Source organism: Rhodnius prolixus, unplaced genomic scaffold (assembly GCF_049639745.1).
Source record: "Rhodnius prolixus isolate KJV_2025 unplaced genomic scaffold, Rpr scaffold_3, whole genome shotgun sequence".
In the NCBI taxonomy this organism is placed as follows: Eukaryota; Metazoa; Arthropoda; class Insecta; order Hemiptera; family Reduviidae; genus Rhodnius; species Rhodnius prolixus.
The window spans coordinates 15,851,118-15,867,723 of NW_027411603.1; the positions used below are offsets into that span (position 1 = coordinate 15,851,118).

Sequence of the window (16,606 nt, forward strand, 5' to 3'; positions counted from 1 at the left end):
TAATGGCAAAGTGAAATCGTCTATATGGAGGGCCGTTTTTGGTGCAAATGAGGTGCCCTCAGGGCTTAACGTCTCCACACATATTGGGTAGATTTCCTTAGACTGCATGGAGACGCACAGATCTATTATGGTACAATCTAGTTACCATTCTCTCAGTTGGGTTGTTTCACTTAGAGATCTAACTACATAATAGTGGATTGAACTAAGTAATAAAGGATAATTATTAAAAGTCTGGAGACAGAACCACGTCAAGACGTAATCCTCCGCTCCTGTCTACTTTTATGAGAAGGAGGAGCCATAACAGATAGCATTAGATACCTCTTTTGTGCGAATGTTTGAATTGTTTTTTGGTAGTTTTTTGCATATATCTGCGGGCGTGATTTTGTTTTAAAGTGCAAGAGAGCAGGAAAAACATCCCCTTTTTGCGAGACGAACCGTTGATATTTACTCCCTCTGAACCCAATAGCTTAGTAAGTTCCCCAAAACCAAATTATTCATTGTGTCTATAGTATTTTAAGGAACAACTCATTTTTTGTATATATTGTGTAAACAATTTTACCGAGAATACACCTTCAAGAAGAGATCGAGTTAGAGAGAACGCATTTTCTGAATAATTGTGAATTATAAAATCAACTTTATTTGAAATACAGTTTTAAATGTTAAGTATAAGGGTTGATTAAACGCCAAAAGGTACACAAATCAGCAAGCACCCAACATTTCATTAATTCTTCATTAATATTTAAGTAATTTTACTGCATTAATATTCATTAATATTTTTTAGAATTTATTAGATGTCACAGACCCTTATGCTAACTCCTCTCCCATTCGATGTACAGGGTCGAGACCCCCAAAAGGCACAACTACATAAAATTCCGAATCGAATGACACCTCATTCATGAAAATCGGTTCGCGCGTTTAGGCTGTACGTTGTTTACAAAAAAGGTAACAAGAACAACAACAACAACAACAAGAACAAGAACATTTTTTGAAAAAGCCGTTTTTGCTCATTTTCGGCAACTTTTTTCTCGAAACCTATTAGATCTGGGTTGTTGCAAAAAAATTACAGCTATAAAGGAGGGTTTGCCCCATATTTTAAAGAAAATTTGGGAATTTTATCTTTAGTAGAAAAAGAGAAAAAAATTGTCAAAGTAGGGTGTTTTTCAACGTTACGCTTTTTCGTGCACTTTTTGACGATCAACCCTTATACAACTCTCCTACCGGACAGTTTTAATAAGCACTCTTCACTTTGTGTGAGGCAACCTGAAATTATTAAAATAATATACAGGTAATAAATAATTTAATTACCTAAATTAAATTTTAGTTTTTTAAAAAATACTAAATTGTCTCAATAACTTATTAAAATTTGAGAAGAAATTGAACTTTGGTAGGTAAAATAAAAGATTGTTGTTACAAAGAACAATAATTGAATGACTTTTTTTTTACAAAAATTATATCTCCAAATCGCAAGGTCATATACAACAAAAGTCTGGCACTCTTAAGATTTAAAGAATTGTAGTGGGGAATCACATATCATCTGACGATTATTATTATTCAAGGCTAGTTACCTTCCCTTGTTAGTGTACATTAATGTTTTCAGTTCACGACTGTAACTTCCGCGTAGAGAGAAACAGTTTTTTGATAAATAGAATTTTTGAGTTGCTCTTACCGTTTTTCAATAAAAGAAAAATTATTGTATTTTATAAAATAAAAGTACAATAAATTCAAAAATAAAAAGCTCATCAAGGATGGAAACAAAATCTAAATGCGGAGAAAAAGTAAGTAATTTTGAAAATTATTTATTATTTTATTTAAAGTCTTTATTTATAAAGGTTACACACATTAAATTAATACAATAATCAAAATAAAATAATTACTTCTAAAGACATTAACCACGGTCATAGACCGTCGGCGGATAATTTGAAAATTAAAGTGGAGCAATTTAAACAAAGTCGATTAAAGGATAGGCTATGTGGGTAGCTATCCCAGGGTGCCTAATTCCGGGAAGAAGGGCAATAATCTAAGAATAGCAATTGGTCCATTAGGATGGTAACTGGGTTAGTTTACGACTGTTCCGGCGTAACTTTGCCATATACCGTCCAATCCAGCATTTATGCTAAAGTGATAATAATGTAAAGACACTTATTGATAATGAAGTAACTACACCTCCATCTTCCTGAGTGATACGGAAAAAATGGCACACCTCTTGTTTACACAGTCACTCTGTTTGCCTGATAAGGAAATCTTAATCTTTACAAGGTTATTCTGGCTTATGTTTAGACGAAACGATATTGTATGTCCACATTGTCCAGTAATAACTAACTGCCTTCTTATTAGTTAGAGTTGTCAGTAATATGTCATGATGCCACAGGATACTCCTGCCTTAGGTCACTTTTTTCCCTCACATTTACCAGTAAATAAGCGATTTTTTTTTTCTCACGTAGCATGAAATAAAGTATTGGTTGGTTTTAGGAAGAATGTATATGGCTGGAAACATTGATAAATAAATGGGCGGGAAAAAATTTGGTGGCAAGAATTATAGAAATGGATTTGAAAAACGCAACGTCTGAAGGTGATAATTACCTCAGTATAATTTATCAAGCCAAGCTATCAGTAATTCTGTGCAATGGAATGAAGTCAAAATTATCTGTTATAATAAAGAAAACTCATGAAAGTAAAAAAATGTTAAATGCATTAACGATTCCAGTATTTAAAATTGAGATAAAGGTACAAAACTTAATTATTTTTTTTTTTATCTGAAGTTCTATTATTCTTATGAAATGAAGATTACGCATCAATTAGATGTTCGGCTAAGAGTTCTAATAAATTTATTTTTTGGATGACAAGTTTCATCATTTATGTTTCATCTTGTAAATAAGTGGAAGGTATGTTTTTAGGTTTATAAAGAAATATTGCGGCAGTTCGAAGTCTTAATGAATGAATACCAAGATTATAACGAGAAATCGTGGTGCCAACTTATTGGATGTAGGAGTTACGACACTATTGTGCTCGAGGATTTAAAGGTAATAAAGTTTTATTGTCTATTTCTATAAATACAGCACCTAATAATGTTCTAAATTTTAAGGTAAAAAACTACGTAGTAGCTGATAGAAAGAAAATGTTGGATCTGAATCATTCAAAACTGGTTTTACACAGTTTGGGTCGTTTTCACGCTCTTGGATACATACTTATACAAAAAGGGCTGTTACAGAAGGAAGATTTACCTCCATTTTACTGTGATGTAGGTCACATTACAGTTCAAAGATCGTTTAAAGGTGGTTTGATGATGTTATCAAATGTAGTCGAAAAATACTGGACCCCTGAATGGTTAGTTTTGTATAGAACGTTATTTTTCCCACAATATTTTTCGCAATTGCAATCAAACAAATCAAATCAAACAATAAAACTTAAATAGTTACCATTTAATTTCACCAAATAATCAATGCAACAACAAATCACATATTTATATGTGACCTAGGCCACCACCGCGACCCAAATGGATCTATTGTGGCTCTATTTATATGTAAATACATTATAGAAATGTGTCTCACTGAATGCAATAATATTACACACACACGGTAGATTATTGCCACTTTCTGTTTTATTTTTTAATTTATTTTAATGCCAAACTTTCACCCTAGGAACTAGATCATCTTCAGGGTTGTGGATCTTATTGTTCCCTTGGATCAATCAACAAAAAAGGTGAAGTACTTCACTTTATGTTTGTATAAATGAAGGATGTGTCTACCACTAATTGCAATATTGGTACAATCAACTAATCGAAGATTGAAGTGCGAAATGCATGAATAATTTGTAGAAAGGAGATTTCTTCTTTATGGCACTGTTGATATTCTCTGCTGCTTCCTTGGGAAGAGCAAATCTGCGGACAGGCTGGTCTCTAACCGGGATCATTGAGTGAGAGTACTATGTACTAACGTCTGAGCCAAACTCTTCCCTGGACAGTTTTTAATATTCTTTTTTATTTGTTATATAAATTTGTAATGCAACTTAATATATCTTCGAAGTGACTAAAAAAAAGAAAAGATGTAAGTACCTAAGCCTTACATAATACAATAAATTTGTTCGGACGTTGGCCAAAGAATAAAAGAGATTTGATTTGGGTAACTAATGTGGCTACTCTCAGTCTTTTATACTTATGTTATATCTGAGTTATGTTTCAACTAACAGATACTAACCAACCTTTCCGTTCGTTTAATTTCAGAAAATCTAAAGTAAAATATTGAATCTAAACCATTTTTAAAGTTTGCCAGTTAAAAAATTGCACAATTAATACTTCTTTTAACTTAAAGTAGCTTAAATAGCACAATTGGATTTCATGTTCATAGAAGAACAACAAAATTCAATTTTATAATTATTTAAATAACTTTCGTTTACTTTTACAATTACATTAATATTTTTGCAGGAAAGAAATTGGAGATCGACTTTACAAGGAGCAAAATGTTGTTATGGGAAAACTAAAGAAATTATTTGAACCCCAAGAAAATGATTTCATTACACTGTGCCATGGCGATTGTTGGACCTGTAATATGATGTTTAAATACAGCCCTTTCGAAGAAAATTACCCAATTTCATTCAAGTAAGGTATAATTTGAATATAATAGGGGATTTTTTTTTAATGATTTAAGGCGCGTCCACATCTGAGGTTGATGTCGTCCGGAGTTTTTTTCAGAGCACTGCCGGCCTCCAGACAGTGTTCTCTCGTTGCTGACAATTATTGTTATTATTTAATTGCATGTGCCTATTTACATACATCTGTAAATGAGTGGGTTCAGAATATGTATGTTACACTATCCAGACTCTGATACGCTAGAAATTATGGTATCAGTCCATGTCGGAGATTTCATAAATTGTATTTATAATTCGACAAGTATTTCAATGTAGGAAGATTGTAGTTTGTTTATTAGAAGGTTTGGCGGAGCCCAACAATTTTCGAGGTGTTTTGTAGTTGAATACTCGCCCCTAGACAATGTCCTGATAATTTTAAACGTCTGTTTTTCTTTTAGCTTTTATGTCTTGTGTGGAATCCACGTGAGATGGAAAGCCCTAGATACATTATGAGACGAGTTTATAAAGATGAACTTCGTAATTTAATTATCTCTGTTCTACTTGTGGTTATCACTCCTTCTTGGTTGAGATTTTTGGAAATACCAAAAAGAATAGAGCATGTTTTTACCATTGGTGTTTTGTGTCCTTCAGATTCCTAGCTGAAAATCACCCCGTATTATTATTAGGGACAGCCAAATAAAAGAGAAGTTTTAAATCAATGAGTGTTTGTCAAAGTTTTGGAGTTTGTAAGTAGAGAGCCAGTATGTAGCACAACAATCTAATCAGCCGTTCTCGTTGATTCCAGCCAAGTTTGTTTACTATCAGGTTGTGCATGGCTAATACCTATGTTGTCTTACTGCGTACTATGTTCTGCATCGATATAACTCTCTGATGAAGTAGTTTTGCTTCGCCGGTTCATGTTTTGCTTCATGGTTCTTAACTGTAAGTTACCAAAAGTTAGAGCAATTGTAAGCTTTTATCACTAAACGAAACGCTCACTTCATAAGCAACATTACAGCTTGAATGTTAGGCAAAACTTCACCTTGGGCGATGGTTACTCCCTGATGAAGTGCATAAAAAAGTTGGTCATTAAAAAAGCATGAACGTTTTGTAGCAAATTATGCATAATATACGTAATATCTAACAGCAAATAAACCATTGAATAATTTGTTATTCCAGATTCCTTGATTTCCAGATAGCACATGTTAATTCGTATATATTTGATGTGATGCACTTTCTGTATACCAGTGTACAACCTGAAGTACGTCGAACCAATTATGATCTACTACTATCGACGTACCATAAATCTTTGCTAACTACATTAGCCTTGTACGGCTTTGAAGATCGCACGCCAACGCTGAAGAGTATTCATTCAGAAGCTGAACGTATTGAATATTATTGTTTTACAACTAGTATATTTGCTTTACCAATAACTATTGCTGAAGTAAAAGATGCCTTTAAGTTGGAGTATTTAAATAACGACAGTAAATGGACTGAAGCTTATAATGAAGATATATTCAAAAGTGATTTGTACAAATCAGCTGTACAACCAGAACTTAAAAAGTGGTTTAATAAAGGCTTATTTAAAAATAATAAGTAAATTTTTAAAACTGAGAAGTATTGGTAAATTTATAAATATGACCCCTGTTATGGATGTACACTGATCAATCTAAATTCACATAGCGGCTTTAACTCCAGGATATGTCTTTGAAAGAACTTGGGAAGCAATGATTTAAGTGGGGCTACTTCTCGATACTGCCTCTTCTGATAAAAAGAAACTGATGATGAAACACTCAATACAAAGAAATCAACTATTGGATACTCTAACGGAGGAAGGGTGATTTTAATTTTGTGTATAGCCATCTACAATTTTATTTCTGAAATAATTTATAAATTAAAACGTTTTTGTTTTCCAATGCTGAATTTTTTCTTGTTCCTTTATTTATTTATTTATTCACATTAACCATTCCTTTCTGCAAACTGAAAAAATAACGTATTGAAATTTCTAACTACTGATGCCTTCCAAAGCCAGCTGTTGGCAATGTAAAAAACAAGTTCCTCTTTCGACTGGCAACAGATAAGCATTCAAAGTTACGGTTAAGTCTGGCTGCCGGCTCTCATTGATGGTCCTGATCTCAAATTTTCTAATAAAACGGAATTTCAAATTTATACAATAAGTTAAAGTGAATCATGGACTTTTCAAATTGATTGGAACTATATTAATGGTCTTTTGTAAATAGAAACGCCTGAGGGGTCTATACGTTTTAGAACAATTTTTTATACAATGATTAGTACTAGAGAAAGATAGAAAAAATTTTTTGGACCTAACTTATCTTTTATACATTTAAGTTTAATAAATATAATGGCAAATAAATTTAACATACTTGCGTTTGTATCATAACATATTCTTTTACAAAATTCATTTATTTATTTTGGTCAGCCTTGCAGAAAGTTAAACAAGTTATAAAACTGTTATTGTTCATGGGCTAATTTCAATAGAACTGGCAGTAGATATCAAAAATAATAAGCTTATTTCGAAAATAATTTTTCAATTGTGGAATCTGCGAGTACAGTTGTGTTAGGTTTTTAATTTTTTCTCTCAATTTGCTAGTGACATTGTCCCAATATATTTCTACTGTATTAAGCAAAACATCTTGTTATTTATAAATAATCCTGACAACATTTCTGCTTGCGGTTCCTGGTAATTCAGTTAATCCAATATTCAACTAGCATTTGTGGCAAATAAGTGTCTTATTAATTGAATGATTTCTCAAATCTCTGTTACCAATATCATTTAATATTGTGCTAACGATTTTCGTGCTGAAGTAAAATTAACAATAACCCATTAACTGCCACGATCCCCAATTGGGGATATTTTTTTAAAAATTTGTAGAACTGTTTTTTTGGCGGCAAATAACAAATTAATTTAGAGCAGTAAGTAGTAAACTGTATTGATGGTAAACATTTACATTTTCTTGTCTAGTTTTTGGTCAATAAGAAAACAAAGTGAAAATTTCCAGGTTAGTCGTTCATAGCAGCCATGTTACTTTTCAATTTGTTTTTTATCAATTATTTTTGTAATAATTAAACTAAGCGTTTTAGCACAGTTAATTCAAAGGTTCTAGTTGTAGGAAACAATGTTATCTTCCATAAATATTTTAGAGAATTAGAGAAAATGGATTTTGAACAGTGATCCCCAAATGGGAATCGTGGCATATAGGGTGAACAAATTTCCGAGTTATAGAATACTTTTAGTATTTATTTATAGAAATGGGAACCAAATAATTTTATACATTCAGTGAACTAGAAGAAGCAGTAAAGGGCCTTCACTTTTTAGAGCAGTTTGACTTTGAGTCTGATACTGATTCAACAATAGATATTGTTGAACAGCCTCCGGACTTACTAGATATTGTTTCTGATGTTGAAGAAATTGACGAAAATGAATTAGTTCATTGCCAGCCAAAGGATGTCCCGGAGATATTAGAGCTTCATTCCAGTAATTTTTCTGTAGAGTTCTCTTTTATGAAACCAGACACTGTCAGTTATATCCCACCAAATCAGATCAAGGATGTACAGATAGTGCGACATTACGGTCACTTTTTGAATCAATTTATAAGAGGGAAACCAATGCGATTTGGCTTCAAGCAAGGGGTCATGTGCAACCGGTTACTGTTTTCGTGCTGAATAATACGAAGGCAAACAAAACGGTGCGTTTCAAGTTGAAAATTATAGTGCTTCCGTCATATTGAAAAATATTTCAATCATTGATAATCCTTCAAATCTATTTTCTATTACTTTTTTTTAAAATTTTCTATTACTGACAAATAAGAAAACCCGTTAAATCCGCAGAGCTAATAAGTACATGTTTCAATAAGACGTAACAACTAGTACTCAGTTTTGAACATCCAATCTGCCCAAATGGGAACATCCCCAAATGGGACTTTTTTAAAAAACCTTTTATTTTTTTATATAATGCATTATTTTATAAATTTCACTTATGAATGACAATTTTGACTCAAACTAAACATGATAGAGCAAAAAAATACATTAAAAAAATTTGGCAGTTAATGGGTTAAAGTAATGAGAAAATCTTTTTTACAAGGACTTTATGTCAGGCTACAAACCAGTCTTTAATAGTTACAAGATAAGAAAATTATAGAGGGAGAACTGAAACATAATAAAAAATATTACTAGTCAAGGCTGTTCTAAAGTGTAATATCACAATGGAATTATAGTTTTAGTACTGGGTCCAAAATAACTTAAACTACTCTTACGTTAGTTAGTATCATCAAGTTACGTTATTTCAAACTTGATTTCGCACAATATTTCTTTTTGAAGTTTATTCTTTAAAATTGTTTTTCAACCCTCACGCAGTTCATATAATTTTTATTCTATAGTCTAACTATAGTAATATCATTTTATATTACGGATTAGAAACAGAATATCTCGTACCTTCATTTTATCAAGGATGGAAGCACAACCTAGTTGCGGGAAAAAGGTAAGTTAATTTAATACAATAAATTATTAATGTAAAGAGGAGTGTACTTCAAGAATGTAAAACTCGTAAGAGCAAGCGGTCGCATTCTTTTGGAATCTTATTAATTTCAGCCGAGATTGGTGTTTATTATTTTCAATGGCTAAATTCATTTCGGAATAATTAGAAAAAATATCCTCATCATCAGGCTCTTATCACCCACTGTGGAGAAAATTGAATTAAATACTTATTAACAAACAATCTATTTTAAAAAATTATCTTCTATTTAAAAATAATTTCTTTCATATTTAGTCATGTTGCGCTCAATAAGATTCTCTCCAAATCATTATTTTCGACTGATAGTAACTCCCTTAACGAAGCAATGTGTCAACTTTTTATAGAAATATGGTATTCCTGTGAAACGTACCGATTTTATGTTATTCCAAAAATAAATCAAATAGAGCTACAAGTGTTTATTCATTAGACACACAGCAATAAGTGAAGCCATTAGGATGCAAAAACTTTTAATGTGTTATCGGGAGAAAGCATTAAGTATTTCAAGGGTAGTTTTATTTCAAAGAACTCCAGAGATTAGACTACTGTCCAAATACAGGAAAGTGTCAGTTGCCAGCCGAACGACCGAGCGCAAGTATAGATCCTGGGCATCGTTGCGGGTGCATTATTCTCTGAGCTCTTGTATGTATACTCGTAAATGCCTAGACATGTGATCTCCGCTTCTTCACATTCATGTCCAGAACAGACGTTTTTGCTGATAATGGCAACTAATCAGTTATCAGATGAAAAGTAATCTTGAAAAATTCTAAAATAGGATTATTCAGTGCGGAAAATAGTTCCATTAAAATTGATTTCAACCTGCTAATTACCATAGAAATACTTTAATTATATTATTATTCGTTCAAAGAGCATTTTCTCTTCGAAATCATTGTAACCGTGCTGATGTTAGCGTTTCCAAAAGGCGAACAGTAACTAGTACATCCACATCAATGATATCAATGAGCACCAGAAGATATTGAAACTTGGATGCTGCTCTGAACTATAATGGTTTTCAATAGAAACGATTGTTAACTAATAGCTTGTTATAATTTTGTACAACAACGACAATAACAATAATAACTTGGGCGCCAATAACCTGAGATGTTGAAGCGCCTTAAATCTTTAAAAAAATAAATAAATATCTTGACTGGTAGTTAGACTATGTGGATCACTGTTCCTCTTCCTTGCATTTTTTAAATTTCTGCTTCCAAAGCGAGACTCCTAGCGGTACTTTTCTGAAGCTAAAGTTTGTTGGTTGTTTATACAAGTTATAGGTTCCGTATTCCCGTTAACTAAATTATTAATTTACCTAGATACTAGGAAGAGAGGCCTTAAACCCAATCATTTTTTAGGTTTTCTACCTGGCCCATACCTGACGAAACGGTATTAATTGCTGACTGCTGCCTTTTTATTAGCTAGCCTGTTCAGCTCTTGAGTTTTTAATGCTTCAGGGCTCTGGCACTCTCTCTCTCTCTGTCCTATTCTCACTAACTATTCACTACCAGTGCTGTGAGTGTTAATTTTTTTTAACTCTCGTAACATGAACTACTAGCAGATTGTGCGTTTTAGGAAGAATATACATGGCTGGAAACATTGATAAATAAATGTGCGGGTAATAAATCGGTGACAAGAATTTTAGAAATGGATTTGAAAAAAGCAACTCCTGAAGGTGATAATTACGCCAGTATTATCTATCGTGCCAAGCTAACAGTAATTCTGCGCAATGGAATGAAGTCAAAATTATCTTTCATAATAAAGAAAGCTCTTGAAGACAAGGACAAATTGGAAGCATTATCAACAATCCCAGTATTTAAAATTGAGATAAAGGTACAAAACTTAAATTCTTTTTATTATTATTATTAAAAGTTACTTCCGTTATACTTGCAAAAGAAAGATCAATATATCTTCCGCAAATAATTGCAAAATTTGTTCTTTTGATGATGATGAGCAGTGTTTCATTGAGTAAAAAAAAAAATGTGCTGCCAGACCTAACTAAAGGGTATGTTTAGGTTTACGAGGAAATATTGCGGCAGTTCGAAGTCTTAATGAATGAATACCTAGATTGTAACGAGAAACTGTGGTGCCATCTTATCGGATATAGGAGTTACGTTACTATTGTGCTCGAGGATTTAAAGGTAATAAAGTTTTATTACCTCTTTCTTCAAGTATAACACCTAATAATGTTCTACATTTTAAGGTAAAAAACTTCGTAGTAGCTGATAGAAAGAAAATGTTGGATCTGAACCATTCAAAACTGGTTTTACACAGTTTGGGTCGTTTTCACGCTCTTGGATACATACTTATACAAAAAGGGCTGTTACAGAAGGAAGATTTACCTCCATTCTACTGCGAAGAAGGTCCTATAATAATAGAAAGGATGTACAAAGGTGGTTTGATGATTTTATCAAATGTAATCGAAAAATACTGGACCCCTGAATGGTTAGTTTTTATTAGTTTTATATAAAACATTATTTTCCCCACAATATTTTTCACAATTATAATCAAAAATCATTCATTAAAACTTGATTAGTTACATATTAATTTCGCCAAATAATCAAAGCATCAACAAACCACATATTTATACGTAAATATGTTGTTGCAATCAGTGAGTGACATCTTAACTATGTAACATAAAAGTACAATCATCAAAACCGGTTACTTCGGCTATGTGGAAGGCTACAAGGAATTTTACATTCCTGCATTCAGTAAGCAATGTAATGGTGTACAATTTTCGTATGAAAAATAGTGATTTCAATTATCATATCTGAAATCTTATTTGGGTTTCACAACAGATTTTTAAATCATTTGTATTTTTTTACTCAAAAGTTTTGGAGAAAGTATACATTTCGGAAATCCTAACTTAACATTATTTGGAGATCTATAGAAATAAATGAGTGCATAGAATGTGGAAATGATTGGTTGGTAGCTGAAAGAATTAAAAGTTGAAGCAATCCAGGCTGTGTAGTTTTCCGTTTTTCTCTTTCACCCGTTACAAAATTGGTGATCTTCTTAAAGAAAGGTTGTTAATATGATCGCTTCCACAGTTTGCATCACTTCTATGACTTTTGCATAGATCCCATAGACTTTCACTAAGTTCCTAGAGATCTCCTTCCTCTCTTCCTGCCTTGACCTGTAATCATTTACCTTTCTCATTCTAAGAAAATAAACGCGCCTTGTATTTTCTTCAAATTCTTGAACCCCTTCAAGCTCTACGCGATGAGGGTTTTAGAAATATTTCGTAATTATTATCTTTTTTTTTTTTATTATTTAAACGTTTTAATATAAAATGTCTTTAGGACCAGAAGTATTTTTAGTGCACTGCCTGCCTCTGGACAGTTCCTCTCATTACATTCAAAAGTGACCGTCACCTAATTGTGAACTGGTAGAAATTTCTAGATTGACTGTACAAAAAATAAAGAGAAAATTTCAAGAATCCTTAAAGAGTACAATAAATTTGTATGAACGATGGCAAAACAAAAAAGATTTTTTATTTTAGGTACCAATTTCACTATTATTAGCCTTCATCTCTCTCCTTTCCATTCTTAGAATTTCAGAAAATTCAAAGTAAAATATTGAAACTAAACAAATTGTAAGGTTTACAGTTATAAAATTACCTAATTATGAAACTTCTTTTAAATTAAAATAGCTTAAATACCACAGTTGGAATTCATTTCATAGAAGAAAAACAAAATTCAATTTTATAACTATTTAAATAATGGTTTACTTTTACAATTACAGGATTATTTTTTCAGGAAAGAAATTGGAGATCGACTTTTCAAGGAGCAAAATATTGTTATGGAGAAACTAAAGAAATTATTTGAACCCCGAGAAAATGATTTCATTACACTGTGCCATGGCGATTGTTGGACCTGTAATATGATGTTTAAATACAGCCCTTTCGAAGAAAATTACCCAATTTCATTCAAGTGAGGCAGTAGGGACAATTTTATTATTACTATTTTTTTCTTTTTTTGGCGCATCGACTTCTCGGTCACGCCTATTATTACTATTGTTATTATTTCATTGCAAGAGTCTATATAAATGAGTTTGTGTTCAGATATATGTGTTAGACCATCCAGACACTGCTGTGTGAAGAATTATGAGTGTCGGAAGGCGTGAGCTTTAATTGGACAAAAGAGTTGGGTTGATACTCCAGATTGCTATTGATATTATGGTATTGGACCATGTCGGTATTATGTCATTTACACAAAATAGAAGCAATGATGTTGGATATGATTGAGAGCTTAATAATGTGGACATATAATTAGAAAAGTATTTTAATGCAGGAGGATTATTAGAATGTTTGGATGAGCCGAACAATTTTGTTCATTGAATCCTTTTTAGTCGAGGTGGTATTTTGTACAATATTCCTCGCAATTAGGAAGTATTCCCCTTATAAATATAAAACTCTCTTTTAGTTTTTATTTTTTAAGTATAGTAGTGGGACCTTCGCTGGATAGCCATCTAAATTGATCTGTGGGTACCTGTAAGTCGAGATTGCGATGTCTAGCTTCGTAATATCAGTTATATTTGTTGTATTTGGTAGTGAAGATGTAGTTTTTAGAGGCGTAGCGTATGTTTCGCCAATATGCTTAATTTTATTAGAGAAGTGAGATTAGGGAGATGTCTCTATCCATCCATAACATTTGGTTGCAGCTGAGGAATTGGACAACAGATAAGTAAATGTCACTAGCATTGGTATGTATAAACGACTTGAGACGCAGATTTCACTGGTGTCTGTACTGTCATAACGAAGGTGTCGGTAGAATTATGTACAGAATAGTGGAGACCGTTTAAGACTATTGATTCACTGTGTTGCACATACTCGTATGTGGTGTAATTGAGAAGAGGCCAGCTTAATCAGAATGGATTCGTGTTATATCAGCTTTTGTTGTGAGACGGAGTGTATGTCACCCACATAGGTATTGTTTTCTTCAATATTATTACGATTACATTTGACGAAAAATACCCACTTGCTAGCTTTTTTCAAATACAGTGTAAATATATTTTTTGTGTTAACCAGTTAAAAAATAAAATAAAATAATGCTTTTGGGCCAACCGACAATTTCCTTTCTCTCGTAGCTGTAACCTCTAATGAGTAGGAAAGGCTAGAATATTTAGATGGAGTAATTGGAGGAGAAAGCAATATTTATTTTTATTTAAAAATTAAATATTGGCCAGCTCACTATTTATTGAGTTCCACATTGTAGATGATGTTTTCAGTTCTTCATAGGTCCTGGTCTCAGTCGGTATAAGAAATTTAACTTTTCGTTAGTATTATCGTAAATGGGATGGGTTCAGTGGGTATTTGCGAATAGAAGAAAACATATGGAACTTCTGGAGTTTGTAAGCATTCTATATGTAGGCACAACAATCCAATTTGGTATTCTCATAGATTCCAATCAATTATGTTTACTATTAAGTTGTGATTGTCCAATTACTACGTTGTCATTGTAACTTACGCATCGTTATTGTTCCTCTGATAGAGTTGCTTTGCTTCGCCTGTTCATAGTACATCTTAAGTTGTAGCAATTGTAAGCTTTTAGCACTTCACGAAACGTTCACTTCATAAGCCAACTGATGAAGTGCATAAAAAAGTTGGTCATTAAAAAAGGATGAAAGTTTCTGTCGCAAATTATGCATAATACGTATACATAATATCTAACAGCAAATAAACCATTGAATAATTTGTTATTCCAGATTCCTTGATTTCCAGACAGCGCATGTTAGTGTGTACATATTTGATGTGATGCACTTTCTGTATACTAGTGTACAACCTGAAGTACGTCGAGCCTATTATGAAAAACTACTCTCGATGTACCATAAATCTCTGCAAACTACATTAGCCTTGTACGGCTTTGAAGATCGTACGCCAACGCTGAAGAATATTCATTCAGAAGCTGAACGTATTGAATATTATGGGTTTATTACTAGTTTAATTGTTTTACCAGCAACTTCTGCTGATGTAAAAGATGCCTTTAAGTTGGAATATTTGAATAACGACAGTAAATGGACTGAAGCTTTTAATGAAGACATATTTAAAAGTGATTTGTACAAATCAGCTGTACAACCAGAACTTAGAAAATGGTTTAATAAAGGATTATTTTAAAATTTAATGATATTTTGTAAAAATGAGGAATATTCGTAGTTTTTAGTTTACCCTTCATGATGTGCATTGATCAAGCTGATGTTCACATAATTAATTAACTATCATTAATACAATTAGTATTATCAACTATTAATACAGTAAGAAAGAATAAGAAATCTTCTTGAAAGCATAAGCTTAAACGGTAGATACTCAGGTTATTCTCTTATTTGAGAGTGTCTAAATGTGAGCAACAGTGATTAAGAGAGCTGCTACATACCATTAGATTCTTTCTCTTGAATCGTATATAATATATACACACGCACTTATCTTTCTCTTTTTGTAATAATTATATATTAATACTTTTTAAGTACTGAATCTTACTAAACGCTTAGTCTTGCATGGAAAAAGATACCCATGCTTTTAATGCTCCTTAATAGTACGTATATTAGAGGTAAAATGAAGAAGGATGAGCTTAAGGGAGTTACTTAAATTTGCAGCTCTTTTAGTAGTTTTTTAGTAAAATCTTTAGTAAAATGAAAATTAGATAAGTCCGCTATACTTACTCTTACTAGTTACGGTAAGAATACAAAGTTACCCCTGGCTGTCGGCTATCATTGTTGGTATAAGCAAAAATTCAATGAATTCGGTAAAACCTAGATGTAAAAGAAATGGGTGGGGGTAAGATTTAGGAATTTGATATGACAGGAATTTAGACCTTAAATTGGAAATATAAGAGTGAAAACCCAATCAAGAATTCAATTTTATCCCAGATATTAATTCCAGGTTATAAGGAAAAATTTTCTAATGAAACTGAATTCTAAATGTATACTTTATGATTAAGTGAATACCTTATAAGTTGAGAACATCAACTCTCCGGTCTCTGTGAACTTTTTGAAAGAAGCTACCCGAATATTCTCTGGATGTAGAAAAGTTTGTTGATTTAATGATACGGCTAGACTAAGAATAGAAAACATTTTTTAATAACCTGATTTATTATTTATGTATTTCAAATACTTAGGTTTAATAATTAGAATGCTAATAATAATAAATTTTAGCACACAAAAGATAGTACTATTAGAGCGCCACACAAACCTTCAAAAAATTGATTTTAGAATCGCTTTTTAAATGATAGTTTCTCAATTTAAACGGGAAAAAATAAGATTTATTTCTTAGTCATCCATCGCTTCTGAGCGTCTGAAAAATTGTAGCGTACTTAAAACTATAAAGCGAACCGTCTGTTTTATTGTAGTTGAGCTGCAACTTTTTAAAAAAAATATATGCTTCAAGATAAATTGCTCTTAGGTGTTCTTAACGCCCTAGTGCTAGTATTAACGTACTTCTAATTTCCACATATAGATCACAATAGTAATTAATTATTTTTGTACTTTATTTTGCCTGGAGTGCCTGTTATTAATTAAATATTCCAA

The 16,606-nt window shown here is 32.2% G+C and overlaps 3 protein-coding genes and 1 long non-coding RNA gene across 5 annotated transcripts in view; 3 read left to right on the forward strand and 1 right to left on the reverse strand.

Moving 5' to 3' along the window:
• Positions 1-6,486, forward strand: part of LOC141452227 (uncharacterized) — a 32,961-nt gene extending 26,475 nt beyond the window's left edge. The window contains exon 11 of the mRNA XM_074124152.1: positions 5,743-6,486. Coding sequence (XP_073980253.1) covers positions 5,743-6,163 — 421 coding nt within the window. The 3' untranslated portion in view covers positions 6,164-6,486. The remainder of the gene's footprint in view (positions 1-5,742) is intronic.
• LOC141452184 (uncharacterized) lies at positions 1,551-5,050 on the forward strand. The gene is made up of 6 exons (XM_074124105.1): positions 1,551-1,775; positions 2,470-2,724; positions 2,895-3,020; positions 3,083-3,333; positions 4,421-4,539; positions 5,022-5,050. Exons 1-6 carry the CDS (start codon positions 1,746-1,748, stop codon positions 5,048-5,050), a joined length of 810 nt encoding a protein of 269 aa, XP_073980206.1. The 5' UTR covers positions 1,551-1,745.
• Positions 6,487-8,741: 2,255 nt separating the features above from the next.
• Positions 8,742-15,207, forward strand: LOC141453703 (uncharacterized). 2 transcript variants are annotated; one of them, XM_074127224.1, is made up of 6 exons: positions 8,744-9,061; positions 10,661-10,918; positions 11,101-11,226; positions 11,289-11,530; positions 12,844-13,017; positions 14,792-15,207. In XM_074127224.1, exons 1-6 carry the CDS (start codon positions 9,032-9,034, stop codon positions 15,198-15,200), a joined length of 1,239 nt encoding a protein of 412 aa, XP_073983325.1. In that variant the 5' UTR covers positions 8,744-9,031; the 3' UTR covers positions 15,201-15,207. The 2 variants fall into 2 exon arrangements, with proteins under 2 accessions (XP_073983326.1, XP_073983325.1); XM_074127225.1 differs by lacking the exon at positions 10,661-10,918 and having other exon boundaries at positions 8,742-9,061.
• LOC141453709 (uncharacterized) lies at positions 11,523-16,319 on the reverse strand. Its single transcript, XR_012458131.1, has 3 exons — positions 16,272-16,319; positions 16,028-16,136; positions 11,523-12,221 (listed from the first exon to the last, which is right to left on the reverse strand). It is a non-coding gene; the product is annotated as an uncharacterized lncRNA (long non-coding RNA).
• Positions 16,320-16,606: the final 287 nt, after the last annotated feature.

Bases quoted from the DNA above. Each gene is read 5' to 3' on its own strand.
- LOC141452184 (XM_074124105.1), top strand. From the start codon at position 1,746: ATGGAAACAAAATCTAAATGCGGAGAAAAA. The intron at 2,725-2,894 runs GTACAAAACTTA...GTATGTTTTTAG, and splicing joins TATTTAAAATTGAGATAAAG to GTTTATAAAGAAATATTGCG. The intron at 3,021-3,082 runs GTAATAAAGTTT...CTAAATTTTAAG, and splicing joins TTGTGCTCGAGGATTTAAAG to GTAAAAAACTACGTAGTAGC.
- LOC141453703 (XM_074127224.1), top strand. From the start codon at position 9,032: ATGGAAGCACAACCTAGTTGCGGGAAAAAG. The intron at 9,062-10,660 runs GTAAGTTAATTT...TGTGCGTTTTAG, and splicing joins AACCTAGTTGCGGGAAAAAG to GAAGAATATACATGGCTGGA. The intron at 13,018-14,791 runs GTGAGGCAGTAG...TTGTTATTCCAG, and splicing joins AATTACCCAATTTCATTCAA to ATTCCTTGATTTCCAGACAG.